This window comes from Scyliorhinus canicula, chromosome 5 (assembly GCF_902713615.1).
Source record: "Scyliorhinus canicula chromosome 5, sScyCan1.1, whole genome shotgun sequence".
In the NCBI taxonomy this organism is placed as follows: domain Eukaryota; kingdom Metazoa; phylum Chordata; class Chondrichthyes; order Carcharhiniformes; family Scyliorhinidae; genus Scyliorhinus; species Scyliorhinus canicula.
The window spans coordinates 137,623,405-137,644,546 of record NC_052150.1 but is presented as its reverse complement, the minus strand read 5'-3'; the positions used below and the strand labels follow the sequence as shown (position 1 = coordinate 137,644,546).

Sequence of the window (21,142 nt, the reverse complement as noted above, 5' to 3'; positions counted from 1 at the left end):
CTCCTTGGAAGTCGATGAAAGGCTGTCACTTCCGAGCGAACCCCTATAATGAACCCCTTAAGGCGAACTTAATTTTATCTAGCCTAAGAAACCCTGCCATGTCACTGACCCAAACACCTGCCTTTAGAAGCTCCATGTCCCTCCATCCCAACAGAATCTGTCTCCGGGCCACCAGGAGGCAAAGGCCAAAACTTTGGCCTTTCTCCCCTCCTGGGCTTCTGGATCTCCCGACACTCCAAATATTGCCACCTCTGGACTCGGAGTCACCCTGCCTTCCAGGACCTCTGACGACACCAGAGAATTCCTGCCAAAATCCCCTCATTTGTGGGCAGCACGGTGGCCTAGTGGTTAGCACAACCGCCTCACGGCGCTGAGGTCCCAGGTTCAATCCCGGCTCTGGGTCACTGTCCATGTGGAGTTTGCACATTCTCCCCGTGTCTGAGTGGGTTTCACCCCCACTACCCAAAAATGTGCAGGTTAGGTGGATTGGCCACGCTAAATTGCCCCTTAATTGGAAAAAATAATTGGGTACTCTAAATTTATAAAAAAAAAAAAATCCCTCATTTTGTATATGGTTCACAGGACTTCCCCCACACCTGTCCTCCACATCCATGATCCATCTTAATCATTTGTTGCATGTCACCACAGCCGGTTTTAAGCCTATTTGACCAATTTCATCAAATTGGGCCCCGCACCTTGGGCGCCGCCAAATCCTTCCGCCCGGGTAAGTAAGTTTCAAAATTTTAGTATATCAAGCATTTAATGTTTTTTTTTGGTTAAAGACGAGCATAACTACACGAAATATAAACATACATAAATTTTTACTTTTGTAGAGTAGGGGCCCCGCCATCACTTTTCTAATTGGGCCCGCAATTCCTAGCACCAGCCCTGCACATCACTGCTGCATGCAACACCCATCATGCCAGATTGGCAATGCGAAAGGGGAGGACTCCACCATAGGGAACCAATTGCCACTTCCAGACAAGAAGACAGAATGCCACAACCTGTCCAGATGTTTGATGAGGGTGAGAAATTGAAGAGTGTGCACAGTAACTCCTATAGGAAACCCCTCCTGCAAAGTGGGACGGCACAAAAGAGATTTCTGCAGGACAGCTCAAATTGCTGAAGTTTTCAGTGGAGGTTGAAAGAGCCGAGGCCAATGAAAAATTCCATCTAAACGGGAGTCAGTTCGGATGGGTAGCTCCACATCAGTATATAAGGTATAGAAGCAGAATTAGACAATTTGGCCCATCGAGTCTCCTCCACCATTTGATTATGGCTGATATGTTCTCTTCCCCATTCTCCTGCCTTCTCACCATAACCTCTGATCTTCATATTAATCAAGAAATCCCGTATTGATCATGAGCACTACATTTGTGCTTGGGCTGTTGTTACCTGTAGTGCTACAGACCAAGAGCTGGATGGTGAAATCAGCCAGAGTAGTTCTTTCTTAGAACACATGAGCTAGGAGCAGGGATAGGCAATTTAGCCTCTCGAGCCTGCTCCACCATTCAATACGATCATAGCTGATCTCATCCTGGCCTTAACTCCACTGTCTTGCCCGCTCTGCACAACCCTTCAACCCATTACCAATTAATGTCTAGCTCCTCCTTAGATTTACTCACTGTCCCAGCATCCACTGCACTCTGGGGTAGCATGCTTTCTCCACCTTGACATCATGAGTGCACTTGGGACTGAGCATGACATTAAGGCTCTGGAATTGTCTCTTTATAATCTTTTTAGCATCACTTAACTAAGAAAGAAAATTAACAAATTAACCTCCTCTTAAAGGGGTACTCTAAAATAAAATTACCAAGGGAAACAAATTAAAATGTCTGAATGGGGAGTGATCAGGCACTCCAGACCCAAGGTGCTTCACAGGGAAATTACAAAACAAAATTTGATATCGAACCACAAAAGGTGATATCTGCCCAGAGGACCAAAACTTAGTCTGAGAGGTAGGTCTCCAGGATCATCCTCCCAAGGAAAGAGGGGCACAGGGACAGAGAGGTGTTCAGATGAAATTCCAGAACTTAAGATCTCAGCAGCTAAAGGCAAGCCACCATTGGTGGAGCAATTAAAGTCAGCTTAAGAGTTCAGAATTAGAGGACAGCAGATATATCTCTGAGGGTCTTGGAAACAGAGATCAGAATTTGAAGATCAAAACATTATTTGACTGGGAGACAGTTATTCAGTAAGCACAGGCGTGATAAGTGAATGGAACTTCAGGTTAGTCAAGATACGGACAAGAGAGTTTTGGATGGAGGGCAGAACATGGGAGACCGATCAGGAGTGTATTAGAGTAATCAAGTCTAGATGTAACAAATGCATAGGTGACCTTTTCGGGATAGCAGGAGACAGAGCAGGCCAATATTACAGAGGTCAAAGTAGGCGGTCTTAGTGATGGTGTGAATATATGGTAGGAAGATCATTTTGGGGTCAAATACTACACCAAGCTTGTAAATAGTCTGACTCAGCATCAGACAGGGAAATACGTAGAGGCAGGAAATGGAGTTTGTCGTAACTGAAGATAATGTTTTCCGCCTTCGTAGAATTTAACTGTTAAGAGGCCGGTAGAATGCAGGCAGGTTGAGAAGGATGAGGATGACTTACCTTTACCACACTCACATAGCATTACTTTGTGTCTTTGGTAAGAGCCATTTTGGTACTGCGACAGGTGGGGGGGGGGGGGGGGGGGGGCATGGGTGGAAGTGCTGGGAGGGATTCAAACAAAAAGGTATGTGAAAGTTGACACCATAAAGGACTTTGGACAGGAAAGAATGTTTGAAGAATGAGTATTAGTTTACAAGGATGGACAAATCAAAGATTTTTTGATCGTAGGGTGATGACAGCAGAGCTGAAAGAGAGGGGAACCATTAACAGTATCAGCTAACATGGGTGTCAAGAAAGGAAGTTTACAGTCAGAACGTTAGTGGAAATAGTGTGAGACAGCAGGGGCTGGGTTGCATAGAGAAGTAACCTGGTTAATCAATCAGTCAGATAAAACATTTAATCTTTAAAAAAGGTATTTGTAAAATTCCTTTGTCAGTATATAGGGAGAGGATACACCCGAAATAAAATACGCTATAATGTTATATGGAGCAGGATCGCTTCTATCAGTTAGCTGGAACAACTCTTCCATTTTGGCATGCTTGCTTAAACAATCAATTATCTTTTAACTTCATTGTGCCAACACACAAATAAACATAATTATTGTTGCACCATGAAGAACTAAAATGTTGCACAATATTAACATTAGCAACAACTAATTTTCTCCTTTCTCTCCTGATTGGCCCATTACATTTGGAATAAGCAGCTGTAAATTAACATAACACAATGCAGTAAAACCTTTATATGCAATTAAACAGTAATAGTAATATTATCAGAGCACTAATGTTCAGGAGCCAAGAGATATAAACAAATTACTGAGTAAACCATTATAACTAGTGGTTAATGATTTTGAAGCTATAACCAGAACCACTCATCGTGCATTGGCTAATGGGAGCAACAACCCTCCAGTGCCTTATCCAAGTCGCCATTCTTTGTGCATAATTTGATGGTGAATATTGATGGTCTATTTACCTTGGGAAGCCTGATTTACTCTTCACCTAACTTTCACAGCACACCCTTTCCAGCACGGGTCATTGGATAGTGGGCTGGAGTCAATTTTCCCAATTTTGTTATGTTTTTGAAACACACAAACATATGAAACACACTGGCATTTTTGTAATGGGAAATACATATAAATAAGGCAATATAGTTAGCAAGTGTTACCCTGTCAAGATCCATAGAGGAATTGTATGGATTGTAATCGGTATCAATGGGACAATGCTCAGAAAGAAATTGAGGTTTAGAATTCCATTGCTTGCAGGCTTCGGATGAAGAATTAGAATCAACAAGGCTAATGTAAATATCACTGCAATCCTTGTTTTTCAGTGCAACAACAGCTGCTGTGCAGAAAATCTGAAAAGGAATTTGAATAGTGAGGGAAAAATTCCGAAAATGGTACATTTAAATCTGTCACAAGAGAAACTGGTACCCAAAAGTATTTAATCTTAGCAGACACAGAGAAGAGCACAGAGCATATAATGCTACTTTTCAGCCACTAGGTGTAGCTAATGATTTTTATAAATACAATTTTAAATGTGAAAATAGAAGCTTACCTATTGCAGAGTTTTATTAATGTGCAAATAAAATTATGGGTTATTGAGTATCATTTGGGCTTACCCTCATCATTGATACATCTATTCAGTGTTCTTTTAATTCAAGGTTACTTATTCAAATTATTGCCTCAATGCTTAACAAGGGGATGGCACAGTGGTGAGCACTGGCGTCTCATAGCACCAGGGACCCAGGTTGATTCCCATGTCGGGCGACTGTGTGTGTGGAGTTTTCACATTCTTCCCATGTCTGCATGGGTTTTCTCCGGTGCTCAGGTTTCCTCCCACAGTCCAAAGATGTGCAAGTTTGGTGGATTGGTCCCTCGGTGTGGTTACTGGGGTCATGAAAGAGGATTGGGCCGAGGTTAGGGTGCTCTTTCTGAGGGTCAGTGCAGACCCGTTGGTTTGAATGCTCCTTCTACACTGTAGGGGTTCTATGAATCTGAAATGACACTAAGCGAGCAGGCACAAGAGGTTGTGTGGGAAGAAGCAAGAAGTTACAAAGGGACACAAAGTGAGTAGAAAAAAACGATGTGTTTCTTTGAACTAAAGGTGTGACCGGGTGGCTCAGTTCTGTGTTTTGCATGGTCTGCAGCATGTGGGAATTCCAAGGCATTCCTTGAAGTCGGATGACCACATTTGAGTGAAGTGCCACTGGATTTACCTGCTTAAAAGTGGGTTTCAGAGCTTGTATTAGGCTGGAGTCTCAGCGGCTCCTTCCTCAGGTGAATGAAGAGGTATGTCAACATACTTCTTCATTCACCTGAGGAAGGAGCAGTGCTCCAAAACCCAGTGTTTGAAACAAACCTGTTGGACTTTAACCTGGTGTTATAACTGGTGTTCTTACTGTGCTCAACCTAATTATAGTTGGGGGTGGGGGGTGGAGGGGAGGAGGGGGCTAATTTTAATAGAATAAGACAGGATCTGGCCAAAGTGGTCTGGGAGCAGTTACTTGTAGGAGAATCCATATTAGAGCAGCAGGAATCATTCAAAAAGGAAAGAGAGTGAGAGAGTACAAAGCCAACATGTTCCCGTAAAAAAGGGTGGGACTAACAATTCCAAAGAATCCTGGGTGTCAAGGGATATTCAGGATTGGATAAGGAATAAAAGGAAGGCTTATGACAGATGCAGGGTGCTGAAAACTGTGGATGCCCTTGAGGAATATAGAAAGTGCAGGAAGGGTACTTAAAGAATTTAGGAGAGCGAAGAGGGGGCATGAAAACATATCAGTGGGTAAAATGAAGGAAAATCCCAAGGTGTTTTATAAGTATAGTATGGGCGAGAGAATATTCAGGGAAAGAGTAAGACCATTAGGGAGCAAAGTGGCAACCTGTGTTTGGAGCCGAAAGATGTAGGTGAGGTATTAAATGTATATTTTGCATCTGTGTTCACTGTGGAAACGTACGGCATAGGCAGAGAAAGCAGGGAGGGGACTGTGATACATACACAATCATCCTTTTTTGTGCTGGGTATGACTCCAACCAGTGGAGTGTTTCCCCCCTGATCTCATTGGACTCCAGTTTTGCTCGGGCTCTTTGGTGTCATACACAGCCAAATGCTGCTTTGATGTCAAGGGCAGTCACTCTCACCTCACCTCTGGAGTTCAGCATTTTTGTCCATGTGTGAACCATTTTTGTTCATGTATGAATAAAGTCAGGAGCTAAGTGGCACTGGCGGAACCCAAACTGAGCATCAGCGAGCTGGTTATTGTTAAGTGCCGCTTGATAGCACTGCTGATGACCCCTTCCCTCGCTTTACTGACAATTGAGAGTAGACAGTGGTAAGGGTGCTAATTGGCCAGGTTGAATTAGTCCTGCTCTATGTGTAAATGACAATTTTCCACATTGCGGGGTAGAGGCCATTGTAGTCGCTGTAACAAAACACCTTGACTCGGGTTGTGGCAAGTTCTGGAGCACAAGTCTTCAGCACTATTGCAGTATCAAGTGCCTCCAGCTGTTTCTTTATATCACATAGGGTGAATTGAATTGGCTGAAGATTATCATCTATGAGACTGGGAGACTCCGGAGTAGACCGAGATGGATCATCCACTCAGCACTTCTGTCTAAAGATTATTGAGAATGCATCAGCTTTATCTTTTGCACCGATGTGCGAGGCTCCCCATCATTAAGGATGGGGATATTTGTGGAGCCTCCTCCTCTAGTGAGCTGTTTAATTGTCCACCGCCTTGGACGACTAGATGTGACAGGACTTCAGAGCTTAAATCAAGAAGGTAAGAGCCCATGGGAACCAGGGCAATTTGGCAAATTGAATCCAAATTTGGCTCAGTGGCAGGAGGCAGAGGGTGTTGGTCAAAGGCTTCCAGTCACAAAGAAAACCTGGGCGGGATTCTCCCATACCCAGCGGGGTGAGGGGTCTTGGCGGGACGGAGTGGCGTGAACCACTCCGGCGTCGGCCCGCCCCAAAGGTGCGGAATCCTCTGCATCTTCAGGGGCTTTGGCCGGCGCCGGAGTGGTTTGCACCCCGCCAGCCGGCGTGGAAGGCCTTTGGCGCCACGCCAGCCGGGGCCGAAGGGACTCTGCTGGCCAGCGCAGGTCCGCGCATGCGCGGGGGGGAGGGGGGGTTCACCTATGCGCCGGCCATCGCAGAAGCTGACACGGACGGCACGTAGGAAAAGAGTGCCCCCACAGCACAGGCCCACCCCGGATCGGTGGGCCCCACCCAATCGTGGGCCAGGCCACCGTGGGGGCACCCCCCCGGGGCCAGATCACCCACATCCCCCCCCCCAGGACCCCAGAGCCCGCCCACGCCTCCAGGTTCCACCGGTAAGGGACCTAGCCTAATTTACGCTGGCGGGAGTGGCAAAGAACCAGCAGGACTTCGGCCCATCGCGGGGCGGAGAATCGCCAGGGGTGGGCCGCTGCAAGCGGCCGCCGACCGGCGCGGCGTGATTCCCGCCCCCTGTGTCTGGTGGTGACCCACAGGGATTGGTGCTGGTTATCTTGCTGTTTGTAGTGTACATTAATGATCTGGACGGCAACATGGGGGTGTAATCAGTAAATTCGCAGGTGACACAAAAGTTGGTGGTGTGGTAAATAGTGAGGAAGAAAACTTTGGATTATGGGGCAATAGAGACAGGCTGGTCAGATTGGAAGAACAATGGAAAATGGAATTGAATCCTGAAAAAAGGAGTTGATGCATTTTGGGAGGACAAACAAGGTAAGGGACTATACAATGAACAGTTAAGATGCTAGGATGTACAGAGGACCAGAGGGGCCTGAGAGTGCATGTCCAAAGATCCCTGAAGGCAGCAGCATAGGTAGATAAAGTGGTTAAGAAGGTTTCTGGGATACCTGCCTTTATTAACTGAGGCATAGAATATAAGAGCAGGGAGGTTATGATGGAGCTGTATAAATGCTCATTACGCCACAGCTTGAGTACGGTGTGCAGTTCTGGTTGCCACACAATAGTAAGGATATGATTTCACTGGAAAGGGTGCAGATCAGATTTAGCAGGATGTTGCCTGGGCTGGAGCGATTCAGCTATGAAGAGACATTGGTTAGGCTGGGGTTGTTCTCCATGGAGCAGAGAAGGCTAAGGGGGGACCTAACTGGGGTGTAATAATAATAACCTTTATTGTCATGAAGTTACTGTGAAAAGCCCCTAGTCGCCACATTCCGACGCCTGTTCGGGGAGGCTGGTACAGGAATTGAACCCGTGCTGCTGGCCTTGTTCTGCATTACAAACCAGCTGTCTAGCCCACTGAGCTAAACCAGCTTACAAAATTGTGAAGGACACAGACAGGGTAGTTAGGAAGAAACCTCTCCCATTAGTAGAGGAGTCAATAAACATGGCACATAGATTTAAGGTAGTGGACAAGAGATTTAGAGGGGATTTGAGGAAAATCCATTTCATCCAGAGGGATGTGGGAACCTGGAACTCAGCCTGAAAGGGAGGTAGAGGGGGCACAACATTGAAGAAGGATTTAGATGAGCACTTGAAATACCATAGCACACAACCCTATGGATCAGTGCTAGAAAATAGGATCAGAATAGATAGGTGCTTGATGGCCAGCACAGACATGATGGGCTGAAGGACCTCTTTGTGTACTGTATGATTCTATGAGATGGAGTTCAATGGATCGTTGAAAGTCAGAAAATAAATGGTGAGAGATAAGAGATTATGGAGGATGAAAGATTTAAGTGACAGAATACATAAAACATTAAACCCGAGCATACAGGCACAAAGCAATCAAAAAGGACTCATAAAAAGTTGGTCCTTGTCTCAGAGAAGTAGGCATTTAAAAGTGAGGAAGTGATGCTTAGTTGTACAATGATTTGATCAGATCCTGTCTGGAACACTGCTTTCAATTTTGGACACCAAACCTCAGGAAAAACAGATTGGTCTTGGAGGAGTTAAACATCTAATCATTAAATTCATACCAGGCTTAAAAGTTGCAAGAGGATAGGTTGCATAAACTTGTCTTATATTCATTTGAGTTCAGAAGGTTGTGGGGTTATCTTATTAAGAGGTTAAATTGATAAAAATGATAAAAAGGAATTAATGGAGTAGAAACAGAGAAACACTGGGCGGTATTCTCCCCCCACCACCCACCCCCACCCGTTGGGTGGGAGAATCGGCGGGCCGCCGTGCGAATCGTGCCACACCACCCTGACACCTGCCAGCGATTCTCCCACCCCCCCGAAACCAGCGCCGCGCCAATCGCGTAGGGCCGCTTGGAGAATCGCCGCAGTGAGCGGCGCTTTTCCGGCCCGGATGGGCTGAGTGGCGGCGTGTAAATGGCCTAGTCATGCTGGCGCCGTCCACTCCTGGTCGCTGCTGGCGGGTACTCGCCGCGAAGGCTTGGGGGGCAGCCTGTGGGTGGGGGGGGGGGCTCCAATGGGGTCTGGCCCGCGATCAGGGCTCACTTATCGGCGGGCCTGCCTCCCCCCCCCCCCCCCTCCCCCCGGGCCTACTTCCTTCCGCGGCCGGCCACAGAATCCCGGCGCTATGTTGGTGAAGGGCCGGAGCGCTCCGCGAGATTACCGTGCATGCTCTAGTTGGCGAGTGGCCCAACTGCGCATGCGCGGGACCCAAGGCGCCGCGTCTTTTACGTGGCACCAGGTCTCTGATGCCACGCCGAGGCACCGCCCCCATAAATCGCTACCCCCACGGAGGGGGGAGAATAGGGGTCTGGGAACGGGCGCCGATGCCAGAGTAAAACACTCCAGTTTTTACTCCGGCATCGGCACTTAGACTCCCGTTAGGATCCCACCCAATTTCTTCAAGTGGAGGAATTCAGAATAAGTGGCATTGGGCGGTATTCTCCCCCCCCTCCCGCCAGGTGGGAGAATTGCCAGGGCGCCGTACGAATCGCGCCACGCCACCCCGACCCCAGCACGCGATTCTCCCACCCCCCCCGAAACCAGCGGCACGCAAATCGCGCCAGGCCGGTCGGAGAATCGCCGCAAACGGCGAGCAGTGATTCTCCGGCGCGGCCGCGCGTAAACGGCCTAGTCCCACCGGCGCCGTCCACACCTCATTGTTGCCGGTGGGTACTCATCGCGAAGGCTTGGGGAGGCGGCCTGTGGGGTGGGGGGGGGGGCTCCGTTCCCAGGGCGGAGGGTGCCACCGGAGGGGCCTGGTACACTATCAGGACCAACCTGTTGGCAGGCCTCCTTTCTTCCGCCGGCGGGCCTGGATCCATCTGCCATGTTTGTGCAGGTCGGACTGGTGGAGGATGGCCACCACGCATGCGCTAGTTGGCACCGGCCCCACTGCACATGCGCGGGACACAAGACGCTGCGTCTTTTACGCAGCGCCAGGTCTCTGATGCCGCGCTGAGGCCCCGTAAATCCCGCGACCCCCCCCCCCCCCCCCCCCCCCCCCCCCGCTCGCCCCACGGAGGGGGGAGAATAGGGGTCTGGGAACGGGCGCCGACGCCGGAGTAAAACACTCTAATTTTTACTCCGGCGTCGGCACTTAGACTCCCGTTGGGAGAATGCCGCCAACTGTTTTTAAAATGAGAGCTCGGCAATTTAGGAGTTAAATCAGAAAGCACTTCTTCATACAAGTAATGGAAGTCTGTCGCTTTCTCTCCAAAAAGACTGTGAATGTTAAATCAGTTGAAAATATCAAGACAAAGGCTTACAGATTTTTGTTGAGTAAGAATATTTAGAAATATGGACCAAAGTCTTGTAAGTAGAGTTGAGATACAGATCAGCTACGATCTGATTGAATGACCGAACAGCCTTGACGGTCAAATGACATGTTCTTCTTCCAATGGTTAAGGGAGGAAGAGCTTACTATTGGATAGAATCATCCCTTATGCACTATGTGTGAAAGATAAATGGGTGAACCATGTAATAAAACATTGCACTTTGCATTTTATGTCGAAGTTTCAATACAGTTGCCGAGGTATAGAATGACACCTACAGCGTCTGTTCGATCCCCATACAAGCTGTGGCCATTCATAGAGGCCTGCCTCCTTGACTTGCCAATGCTTAATGTGAAGCAGTGCACCAAATGCAATATAAGCAACTGCCTCTCTCAAATAGAGTGAGGTGCCAGTGGTCCTTCATGGACAACAGTTAATTACCATTTGATTGTCGCAAAAATTCTCTCAAATTATTTTTCGTTGCTCACTCGGAAAGTGCAACATAACAATGATTTTATCAGGGGTCTGAGACTGTAAAGATAGGGCTGTCATGTTAAAAATGCAGCAGCATCAATGACCTGAAGGGCTGGCATCTGTCCCTGTGTTTTTGTTCTTTGGAGGAGAGCAAGTAGACCACACTGCACCTCTATAGCAGGTAGACAGTAGTCTTTCTTCATACTTACTGCAATAGGTTGGATGACAAAGACACAGTACAGAAGGGAGAAGAACAATGAATGTAACCATAATATAGATTTGGTTGGTCCAAACCTGAAATGAATAAGAGAGATTGCCACAGTATTAAATTAATTTATATTTTAAAAAGAGATCAAATAATTTGAAATGCGACATACAAACTGCAGTTCTTCTTACCGTAATCCTAACAAGCTTGTTATCAATGTGCACACCAAAGCAAACAAAAGGCAGATCACCCAGGCCAGATAATTGCACCAACTTGGAAGGCAATGTTGGGTTCTATTCATCATGGGCTGTTCAAACAAACTGCTGCGCTCTGGAGATATTAAGAAGTTACTTGAGAGATTATACTCAATATTTCCATTGTTTAGTTTCGAATAGTTAACGTCAATACAATCATAGAAGCATAGAAAACAGGAGCAGGAGGCGGCCATTCGGCACTTCAAGCCTGCTCTGCCATTCATTATGATCATGGCTGATCATCCAATAGACTGACCCGCTTTCCCCCAATATCCTTTGATCCCCTTCACCCCAATGCTATATCTAATTGCATGTTCAAAAATTGAAATTTTTTGGCCTCAACTACTTCCTGTGGTAATGAATTCCACTTTCACCACTCGCTGGGTGAATACATTTCTCCTCATCTCTGTCCTAAATGCCTGTCTAGTCATCTAAGATTACTAACTGCAGAATGTCTGGGAGTAATTCAGTATGGCCATATTTCTCATAATGTGAATGTTCAGTAGTACAGGGAGACTCAGAGGCCAGGATTCTCTGTTCCGGAGTCCAGCCAGTGGGTATCAGGACTGGTCTACATTGGCACGAGGAACGGCACCCAGCTGTGAGTCATAGTCCTTGGCCATGCGGCACGGGGCGAGTAGCACGCTACATCCGGTGGTGGGAGAATAGAGAATGGGAACGGGTCAGGCACCTGGCGCCAATCCCATTTTTCTGCCAACATTCCTTTCTCCGCCCAATCGCAATTTCTGATAATTGGGAATAGTGAATCCTGGCCAGAGAGCTGTGTAGCAAAACAAATCATGGACGGGATTCTCCGGTCAGCGACGCCGAAATTGCGTTCGCCGATTAGCCGGCGAATCCCCTTCACGACCGAATCGGGGGCGGCGATGCTTTTGCGATGCTCCGCCCACTCCAAAGAGGCGTATTCTGAGAGTACGCTTCGCACCGTACCGATGGCCTCAGGACATTGCCTGAAGATCCCCCCCCCCCCCCCCCCCCCCCCCCCGATGCTCCACCCCCGACCGGCTGAGTTCCCGATGGCGTGGGTCTCCCATGGTCTCACCCATCAGGAACTTGGCGTGGTGGATGCGGACTCAGGCCACAGTCGAGGGAGGGCCTTTGCCAGGGGCTGGGGCACTGTTGGGGGGTGATCTGGGTGCGCGAGCCAGCCACAGGGGGGGGCACTATTTCGCAGGCACGGTCCGCAAGCGTTCACCGCCATATTGCACGGCGTGCGCATGTGCAGCCAAGGACCCAGCAATTCTCCGGGCCGTATCAGCAGCTAGAGCTGGGTGTTCCAGGCTGCCTTGATGCTAGCCCCCAGCCAAACCGAGGATTGGTGGTCATTTTACGTCACTTTTCTCTGTCGTAAAACTCCACCGTTCCCATGTTTTTCAACTGTGGAAATGAAAGAGGGAAATCTCAATAGAGTAAACACATGTTTACAGAAGACCCACTGCTAAATTAACAATAAAATGTCAGTCATGACATCATAACTATTCCAAGTCTTCTTTATCGCCACTATTAGTGTATACATTCAACCTAGTCTCTTGCGCATCCATGATTAGACTACAGCACGTTAACATTAGCTTGCGGTCATTAATCCTATTAAATGCTACCAATTCAATGTAATCCCTTAATTTTTTCCCCCTACCTGATGAATAATCTGATCGTCGGTCAGTACAGTTGGGTTTGGAATCCTTCGCTGTCGGCTTGGCATTTTCCTGCGAACTGCAATCCTCAAATCCACTTGAGCTGCCTTCAGACAAGCAATTTCCATCTTTCTTATTGCTCATTTCACTGTAGTGCTCTGAGTGAATGCTGGGGGACTGTGGCTCCAGTAAACCACGCTGAAGAAAGACAAGCATATATCTATGACAAACCGATTTAATAATTCTCATCCATGTTTTCAGATTCCTACATGTCCACACTGTTCCCTCCCTCTATAACCTCCCGCATCTTGGTATACATTCAATCTAGTCTCTTGCACATCCATGATTGTCAAAATCCATCCCCTTAAAACCTACCACTTTTACATAAATGCAAGTTGTTGTAGTTTCATTATCTTCAGCAGATTCAAGTGATTTTTTTTCTGCAATATGATGCTTACCTCGTATTTTTTCCTCCAAACTTCCTGTGCCCATTGCTGCAGATTCTGCCAGGACAGGTACGATTCAAATGCAGTGTCTGAGGCCAGCAGAGTATCCCGATGAGCTGAAGAATTAACATAGGAACATAAAGTAATTGAACTATCCAAAGTGGCAGTGCTCATTGTTGTATTGTAAATTTATTTTTGCATTTGCTGTGTAGAGTTGCAGATTATTCACTGTCCAGAACACTATACATTTCCCAGAATTCATCCGAGTTATGCTCAGGGTCAGCTCCTCAAAGGTAAACAGTGGAAAGGGGAGAGAAGTGATTCAGTCATCAATTTTCCTTTCTACTAGAGTAGAAGTACCTAGTCTCTGATTTACATCTTCCCAGTACATTATATTGCCCACTTAAGCCCCTCAAATGGCATCTGGGTGGGAAAGCAATCCTCAAGCCTTCCTGCCTTGGACAGTGGCAACTTGGATAGCGGAGACAGTGGTATTGCCACTAGACTAGTAATCCAGAGACCCAGGGTAAAGCTCTGGGGAGCCGGATTCGAATATCATCACGGCAGATGAAGAAATTTGAATTCAATAAAAAAAAATCTGGAATTAAATGTCGAATGATGACCATGAAACCATTGTCGAATGGTCGTAAAACTCAATCGGGTTCACTAATGTCCCTCAGGGCAGTAAATCTGCCATCCTTACCTGGACTGGCCTACGTGTGACTCCAGACCCGCAGCAATGTGGTTGACTCTTAACTGCCCCCTCAAGAGTAACTAGGGATGGTCAATAAATGCTGGGTCAGCCAACGATGCCCACATTCCATGAATGAATACATGTTTAAAAACTTGATTTCCCACTTCACCTTCTCCTGCCCGATCATAGACACCCTGCTTCCCCTTGAAGCCTTTGAACTTGCCTTCAGCTGAATATTTAATACTTCCAAAAGGAAGTTTGATAAAGGCTTGAAGGGAAGATAATGTCGTGATATAGGGTAACATCAGGGGAATGAGGAAAATCAGATAACTCTCTCATAAAGAAAGTCAGCACAGGTTGATGAGCTACAAGATTTGCTCTTTTAGTCTGATGTTTTTTTGTTTGATAACCGGTCCTGTGAAGTGCTTGGAAAATTGCACATGTTGAAGGTGCTAAATAAATACAGTACCCAGTTTTCCCTCATCACTATCTTTCTCAACTCCTCCACTGCTGCTAAATTATCAGACTACCTCTGAACTTGGTAGTAAATGAGCCATCACTTTGGCTTAACCGAAATGACCAACTTGATCCCCATCTGCAACATCCATAGGCTTACTCCCACAATAGTGTTCGTGACCTTCAAAAGGTGGAGACAGGATGAGGGGAGCAGTTAGGGACATGTACACGGACGCTAAAGTAGCGACCCTGTGGGATTTCACGAAGAGGTTTCAGCTACCAAGAGGGAATGACCCGAGGTACATTCAAGCCAAAAACCTCCTCCACAAAGTGGGGGTGGGTGAAGGCAAACCCGAGGTACGAACAGGAGGGACCAAGCCGCAAGGGCAAGCTAAGGCGCAAACTAAATTTATATAAATGCCTGTAAATGTGTGTCTTGGCCATATTGGGGAAGTTAAAATATATATGCCGTTAAAGACGTGGTCACAGCCACTGTTGTTGTTATAAAGATGCTCACTTGTAAATATACGTTTTGGTTTCTGCACTTTTTTTCTGATAATGTATAATTTATAATTTGCTGGATATAAAATATGAAAACTCAATAGCAAACATTCCCAAAAAAAATAAATAAATAAATTATCAGACTACTTAGCTACCATCCAAGAGCAGACAAGCAGACATGTCCTCCGATTATATACTGCAAAGACTGAAGCCACTATTTTGGGTCTCTGCTGCAAACATCATTCCCTTGTTACTGACTCCATCCCACTCCTTGGCCACAGTCTGAGATTAAACCAGTCTGTTCACATGTGACTGTGAAATGAGCTTCCAACCTCATTTGTGTCATCACTAAGGCTGCCCATTTCCACCTCCATAACATCGCCCAGCTTCAGTCCTGACTCAGCTTATCTGCTGTTGCAACCTTCATTCATGTCTTTCTTATCTCTAGACTTGACTATTCACAGTGCACTCCTTGTTGCCCTTCCACTTTCTACATCGCCACAAACTTGAGGTCTACAATGCCACAAACAATGGGAACGAAGTAGAAAGGGTCGAGAGCTTCAAGTGTTTAGGTGTTCAGGGGCAGCACGGTAGCACAAGTGGATAGCACTGTGGCTTCACAGCGCCAGGGTCCCAGGTTCGAATCCCCGCTGGGTCACTGTCTGTGCGGAGTCTGCACATTCTCCCCGTGTCTGTGTGGATTTCCTCCGGGTGCTCCGGTTTCCTCCAACAGTCCAAAGATGCGCAGGTTAAGTGGATTGGCCATGATAAATTGCCCTTAGTGACCAAAAAGGTTTGAAGGGGTTATTGGGTTCCGGGGATAGGGTGGAAGTGAGGGTTGAAGTGGGTTGGTACAGACTCGATGGGCAGAATGGCCTCCCTCTGCACTGTCTGTTCTATGTATTACCAACAACCTGTCCTGGTCCCCCCATGCTGCTAAGAAAGCCCACCAACGACTACTTTCTCAGAAGACTAAGGAAATTTGATATGTCAGCTACGACTCTCACCAACTTTTACAGATGCACCATTGAAAGCATTCTTTCTGGTTGTATCACAGCTTGGTATGGTTCCTGCTCTGCCCTTGACCGTAGGAAACTACAAAAGGTCGTGAATGTAGCACAGTCCAACACGCATTCCAGCCTTCTATCCATTGAGTCTGTCTATAATTCCCACTGTCTCGGAAAGGCAGCCAGCATAATTAAGGACCCCACGCATCCAGGACATACTCTCTTCCACCTTCTTCCATCAGGTGTATATGGATTTCAGTAAAGCGTTTGATAAGGTTCCCCACGGTCGGCTATTGCAGAAAATACGGAGGCTGGGGATTGAGGGTGATTTAGAGATGTGGATCAGAAATTGGCTAGTTGAAAGAAGACAGAGAGTGGTAGTTGATGGGAAATGTTCAGAATGGAGTTCAGTTACGAGTGGCGTACCACAAGGATCTGTTCTGGGGCCGTTGCTGTTTGTCATTTTTATAAATGACCTAGAGGAGGGCGCAGAAGGATGGGTGAGTAAATTTGCAGACGACACTAAAGTCGGTGGAGTTGTAGACAGTGCGGAAGGATGTTGCAGGTTACAGAGGGACATAGATAAGCTGCAGAGCTGGGCTGAGAGGTGGCAAATGGAGTTTAATGTGGAGAAGTGTGAGGTGATTCACTTTGGAAAGAATAACAGGAATGCGGAATATTTGGCTAATGGTAAAATTCTTGGTAGTGTGGATGAGCAGAGGGATCTCGGTGTCCATGTACATTGATCCCTAAAAGTTGCCACCCAGGTTGATAGGGTTGTGAAGAAGGCCTATGGTGTGTTGGCCTTTATTGGTAGAGGGATTGAGTTCCGGAGCCATGAGGTCATGTTGCAGTTGTACAAAACTCTAGTACGGCCGCATTTGGAGTATTGCGTACAGTTCTGGTCGCCTCGTTATAGGAAGGACGTGGAAGCTTTGGAACGGGTGCAGAGGAGATTTACCAGGATGTTGCCTGGTATGGAGGGAAAATCTTATGAGGAAAGGCTGATGGACTTGAGGTTGTTTTCGTTAGAGAGAAGAAGGTTAAGAGGTGACTTAATAGAGGCATACAAAATGATCAGAAGGTTAGATAGGGTGGACAGCGAGAGCCTTCTCCCGCGGATGGAGGTGGCTAGCACGAGGGGACATAGCCTTAAATTGAGGGGTAATAGATATAGGACAGAGGTCAGAGGTGGGTTTTTTACGCAAAGAGTGGTGAGGCCGTGGAATGCCCTACCTGCAACAGTAGTGAACACGCCAACATTGAGGGCATTTAAAAGTTTATTGGATAAGCATGTGGATGATAAGGGCATAGTGTAGGTTAGATGGCCTTTAGTTTTTTTCCATGTCGGTGCAACATCGAGGGCCGAAGGGCCTGTACTGCGCTGTATCGTTCTATGTTCTATGTTCTAGGTAAACAATGCAGAAGTTTGAGGTCATGTACCAGCCGACTTGAGAATAGCTTCTTCCCTGCTGCCATCAGACTTTTGAATGGACCTACCTCGTATTAAGTTGATCTTTTCTCTACACCCTAGCTATGATTGTAACATTACATTCTGCAGTCTCTCCTTCCTTCCCTATGTACGGTATGCTGTATAGCATGCAAGAAACAACACTTCTCACTGTATGCTAATACATGTGACAATAATAAATCAAATCAAATCAAAAAAGTCAACCAAAACTTTACTGCCAAACTCTTAACTTACACCAAGTCCCATTCATTTGTCATACTTGTGCTCAGTGTGCATGGAGGGAGAGAAGGCTGGAGTGGGGTTTTTTTTTTTGGACGTGTGGTTTGCCAGCCTGGAGGAGCTGAAGGAGAAATTTGGGTTGTTAGGTACGGACATGTTTAGGTACCTCCAGGTGCGGAGCTTTGTTTCGAGGTTTTTTTTGGCATTCCCAGTGGTGCAGCCATCTTCCTTGTTGGAGCAGATTCTCTCCTTTTCGGGGTCAGAGGAGGACAGTACTTCCAGCATGAATGCACTGATAGTGGGGGAAGAGTTAAGTTCGGTGGAAAGGATAAAAGCAAAATGGGTGGAGGACTTGGGACAATACTGGAGGAGGGGGTGTGGAGTGAGGTGTTGCGGAGGGTGAATGCTACGTCGTCATGTGCGAGACTGAACCTTATCGAGTTAGTGTTTCGAGCGCAGCTCACTAAGGCAAGGATGAACCATTTTTTGAGATTGGTGGAGGATAGGTGTGAGCGCTGCTCAAGGGGGCCTGCACATCACACACACATAGTGTGGTTCTGTTCTAAGATGGCGGGTTTCTGGAGGTACTTTTTCAACACCATGTTGGCAATCCTAAATACTGAGCTAGAACCTCGTCTCCTGGTGGCTATTTTTGGGGTTTCAGATGTGCCAGAGTTGCAGACGGGTGCAGGGTGGATGTCCTGGCCTTCGTCTCTTTGGTGGCACGGAGGCGGATTCTGTTGGGCTAGAGGTTGGTAACACCGTCCAGTGCTTCGGCGTGGTTAGGGAATTTGATGGAGTTTTTGTATCTCAAAAAGGTCAAATGCACTGTGAGGGGGTAGCTTGAAGGGTTCTACTCGAGGTGGCAGCTGTTTATATTGTATTTCAGAGAATAGTTCACTGTTAGAGGCTGGGGGAGGAATAAGTAACTGGGGTGGGGTTCTTATCTTTTTCTGTTTTGATTTTGTTATTTTTGAAAGGTTCTGGGGGGGGGGGGGGGGGGAGATTCATATGAGGCTGGTATTTTGTTAAAGGTAAAACATATCCAGTTAAAGGATCCTTGTGCTCAGTGACCTACACTGGCCCCCAGTCAAGCAACTTCTTGATTTTAAAACTTTCATTCTTGTTTTAAGTCCAGCTATGACCTTGCGTCTATGTAACCTCCTCCAACCTCACAAGCCTCCCGAGATATCAGTGCTCTTCTAATTCTGGCCTTCTGAGAATTCCCGATTTTATAATTCTATCATTGGCAGCTGGAGGTTTCTATTGCCTAAGTTCCCAAATCCCCTAACGACACTGGGGATAGTAATGAGGAAAGACTGAACAGACTGGATCTCTTTTCTTTTGATAAAATAAAGAGGTTACCTTTGAGATTATAAATGTTCTGAAAGGTTTTGATAGAGAAGATACAGAAAGTGTGTTTCCACTTGTAGAGAAGAGCATAACTAGAGACCACCAATATGAGATAGTCACCAAGAAATCCATCGGGAATTTGTAAGATACTTCCTTCCCCGAAGAATGGTGAGAATGTGGAACGCGCTGCCTCACAGATTGGGTGAAGTGAATAGAATAGATGCATTTATGGGGAGAACAGACAAATGCACGAGGGAGAAGGAAATATTAGGTTGTGATGGCAGATTTACAATTGGAGAGATGGGAGAAGGCTCAATTGGAGCATAAACAGGCATTAGCTGGTTGGGCTGAATGGCCGATTGCTGAACCATGGGCGGGATTCTCAACCCCCCGTCGTTTTATTTGTTATTGTTGTGGTATCGTTCGTTACCAAGGACTCTAGTGCTGGAAACTTCTTCAATCCTTTGTGGCTGTTAGGAGAAAAGGTGAGTAGAAATATAAAAGTTAACAGCACAGAGTAGACAATTCAAACAAGATCTAAACTGATCTCACTTTCCAGCTGTTGGTCCACGGCCCAATAGTGACAACAATTTAAGTGCATTTTAAAAAATATGATGAGGATATCTGCTGTCCTTTCAGACAGCGAGTCCCAAATTCTCTTCGCCTATGGGTAAAAATATTTGTCTTCGATTGCCTTGTCCTAATTACTTTAAAGTTATGCTCCCCAGTGCTATGGAAAATAAATCTTTCCTATCCATGAAATCTAGGCCCGTCATAATTATACACAACTCAATTAAATCTCAACTCATCCTGCTCTGTTCCAAGAAAACTGTCCAAGTCTATCTAATTTTTTCTCATCACTAAAGTGTTCCAATCCCAGCAGCATGCTTGTAAATCTCCCTTGCAATCGCATCCTTCCTGTAATGTGTTGATCAGACTGCATGCAATATTCCAGCTGTAACCCATTAAATAGAACTTAGAAATTTTTTTAAAAGTCTCTGGGTCTTTCATGAACAGCCTCCAGTTGTCCCTTTGAGATTATTCAATTTAGACGCAACATTACAGATCTTGTATAGTGTGGGAGAAGAAATGCTTCATCTGTATAGCTTGTAGTTTACATAAGCATATCAATGTTCAGGTTTGTTCTTAATTCCCTGAATAACTACATTAAAAAAAGGATCAGTGATTTCCAAGAACTATGTGGTACATTTAACATTTTCCTCTTAAATTATAACTGATGTGTCTTTGGCGGCACGGTGGCGCAGTGGTTCACACTGCTGCCTACAGCAGTGTAAAAGTTGGACTGATGGAATTTTGTTTATATAAAGAAGGTTCCCTGGGGCGGCATGGTAGCACAGTGGTTAGTATTGTTGCTACACAGCACGAGGGTCCCAGAATCGACTCACGGCTTGGGTCACTGTCTGTGTGGAGTCTGCACGTTCTCCCTGTCGCTGCGTGGGTTTCCTCAGGGTGCTCCGGTTTCCACCCGCGAGTCCCAAAAGATGTGCTGTTAGGTAATTTGGACATTCTGAATTCTCCCTCCGTGTACATGTACAGGCGCCGGAATTTCACAGTAACTTCATTGCAGTGTTACTGTGAGCCTACTTGTGACAATAAAGATTATTATTAGCAAAATAAATAGAGACATTGGCGGGATTCTCCGCTGCCCAACGCCGATATTGAAATTGGCAATTGGGCAGAGCATCCCATCCGATGGCCAAATCGGGGTGGCGGCAGTTTGACGATGATTTTTGAGTCTCTGAAATGGCGTCCTAATGTTGTGCGCAGCACGTCATTGGAACAGCGTTGGTGCATCAACAGAAGGTCCTCCCTGATGGGCCAAGTTCCCAACCGCACGGTTTACATGTGGTCTGGGTGGTCAGAAACCTGGCGCGTAAGGCCGCGGAATGTGTCCAGCGCTGCCACAGTCGGCTGGTAGCTGTGCTGCTGGCCAGGTGGCTTCTGCGAGAGCTGGGGGGACAGGTGGGGGATGCCAGGTGGTGTTCTGCAGGGCCATATTTGGTAGGTCGGATCCAAGCACAGCCGGTGCCTTGCTGTACAGCGCGACGGCTGCAGGTCCTCACCGTGCGCATTGACGGCCATGGACCTGGCCGTTCTTCGGCCGTTTTTGGCAC

At 46.7% G+C, this 21,142-nt stretch overlaps 1 protein-coding gene across 1 annotated transcript in view; it reads right to left on the bottom strand.

Annotated features, from left to right (window-relative positions):
- The window catches only part of LOC119965687 (polycystic kidney disease protein 1-like 1), a 289,484-nt gene that overhangs the window by 91,273 nt on the left and 177,069 nt on the right, over positions 1-21,142 (bottom strand). The window contains exons 35-39 of the mRNA XM_038796448.1: positions 13,319-13,422; positions 12,863-13,058; positions 11,146-11,284; positions 10,959-11,043; positions 3,775-3,963 (exon numbers count right to left, since the gene is read on the bottom strand). Coding sequence (XP_038652376.1) covers positions 3,775-3,963; positions 10,959-11,043; positions 11,146-11,284; positions 12,863-13,058; positions 13,319-13,422 — 713 coding nt within the window. The remainder of the gene's footprint in view (positions 1-3,774; positions 3,964-10,958; positions 11,044-11,145; positions 11,285-12,862; positions 13,059-13,318; positions 13,423-21,142) is intronic.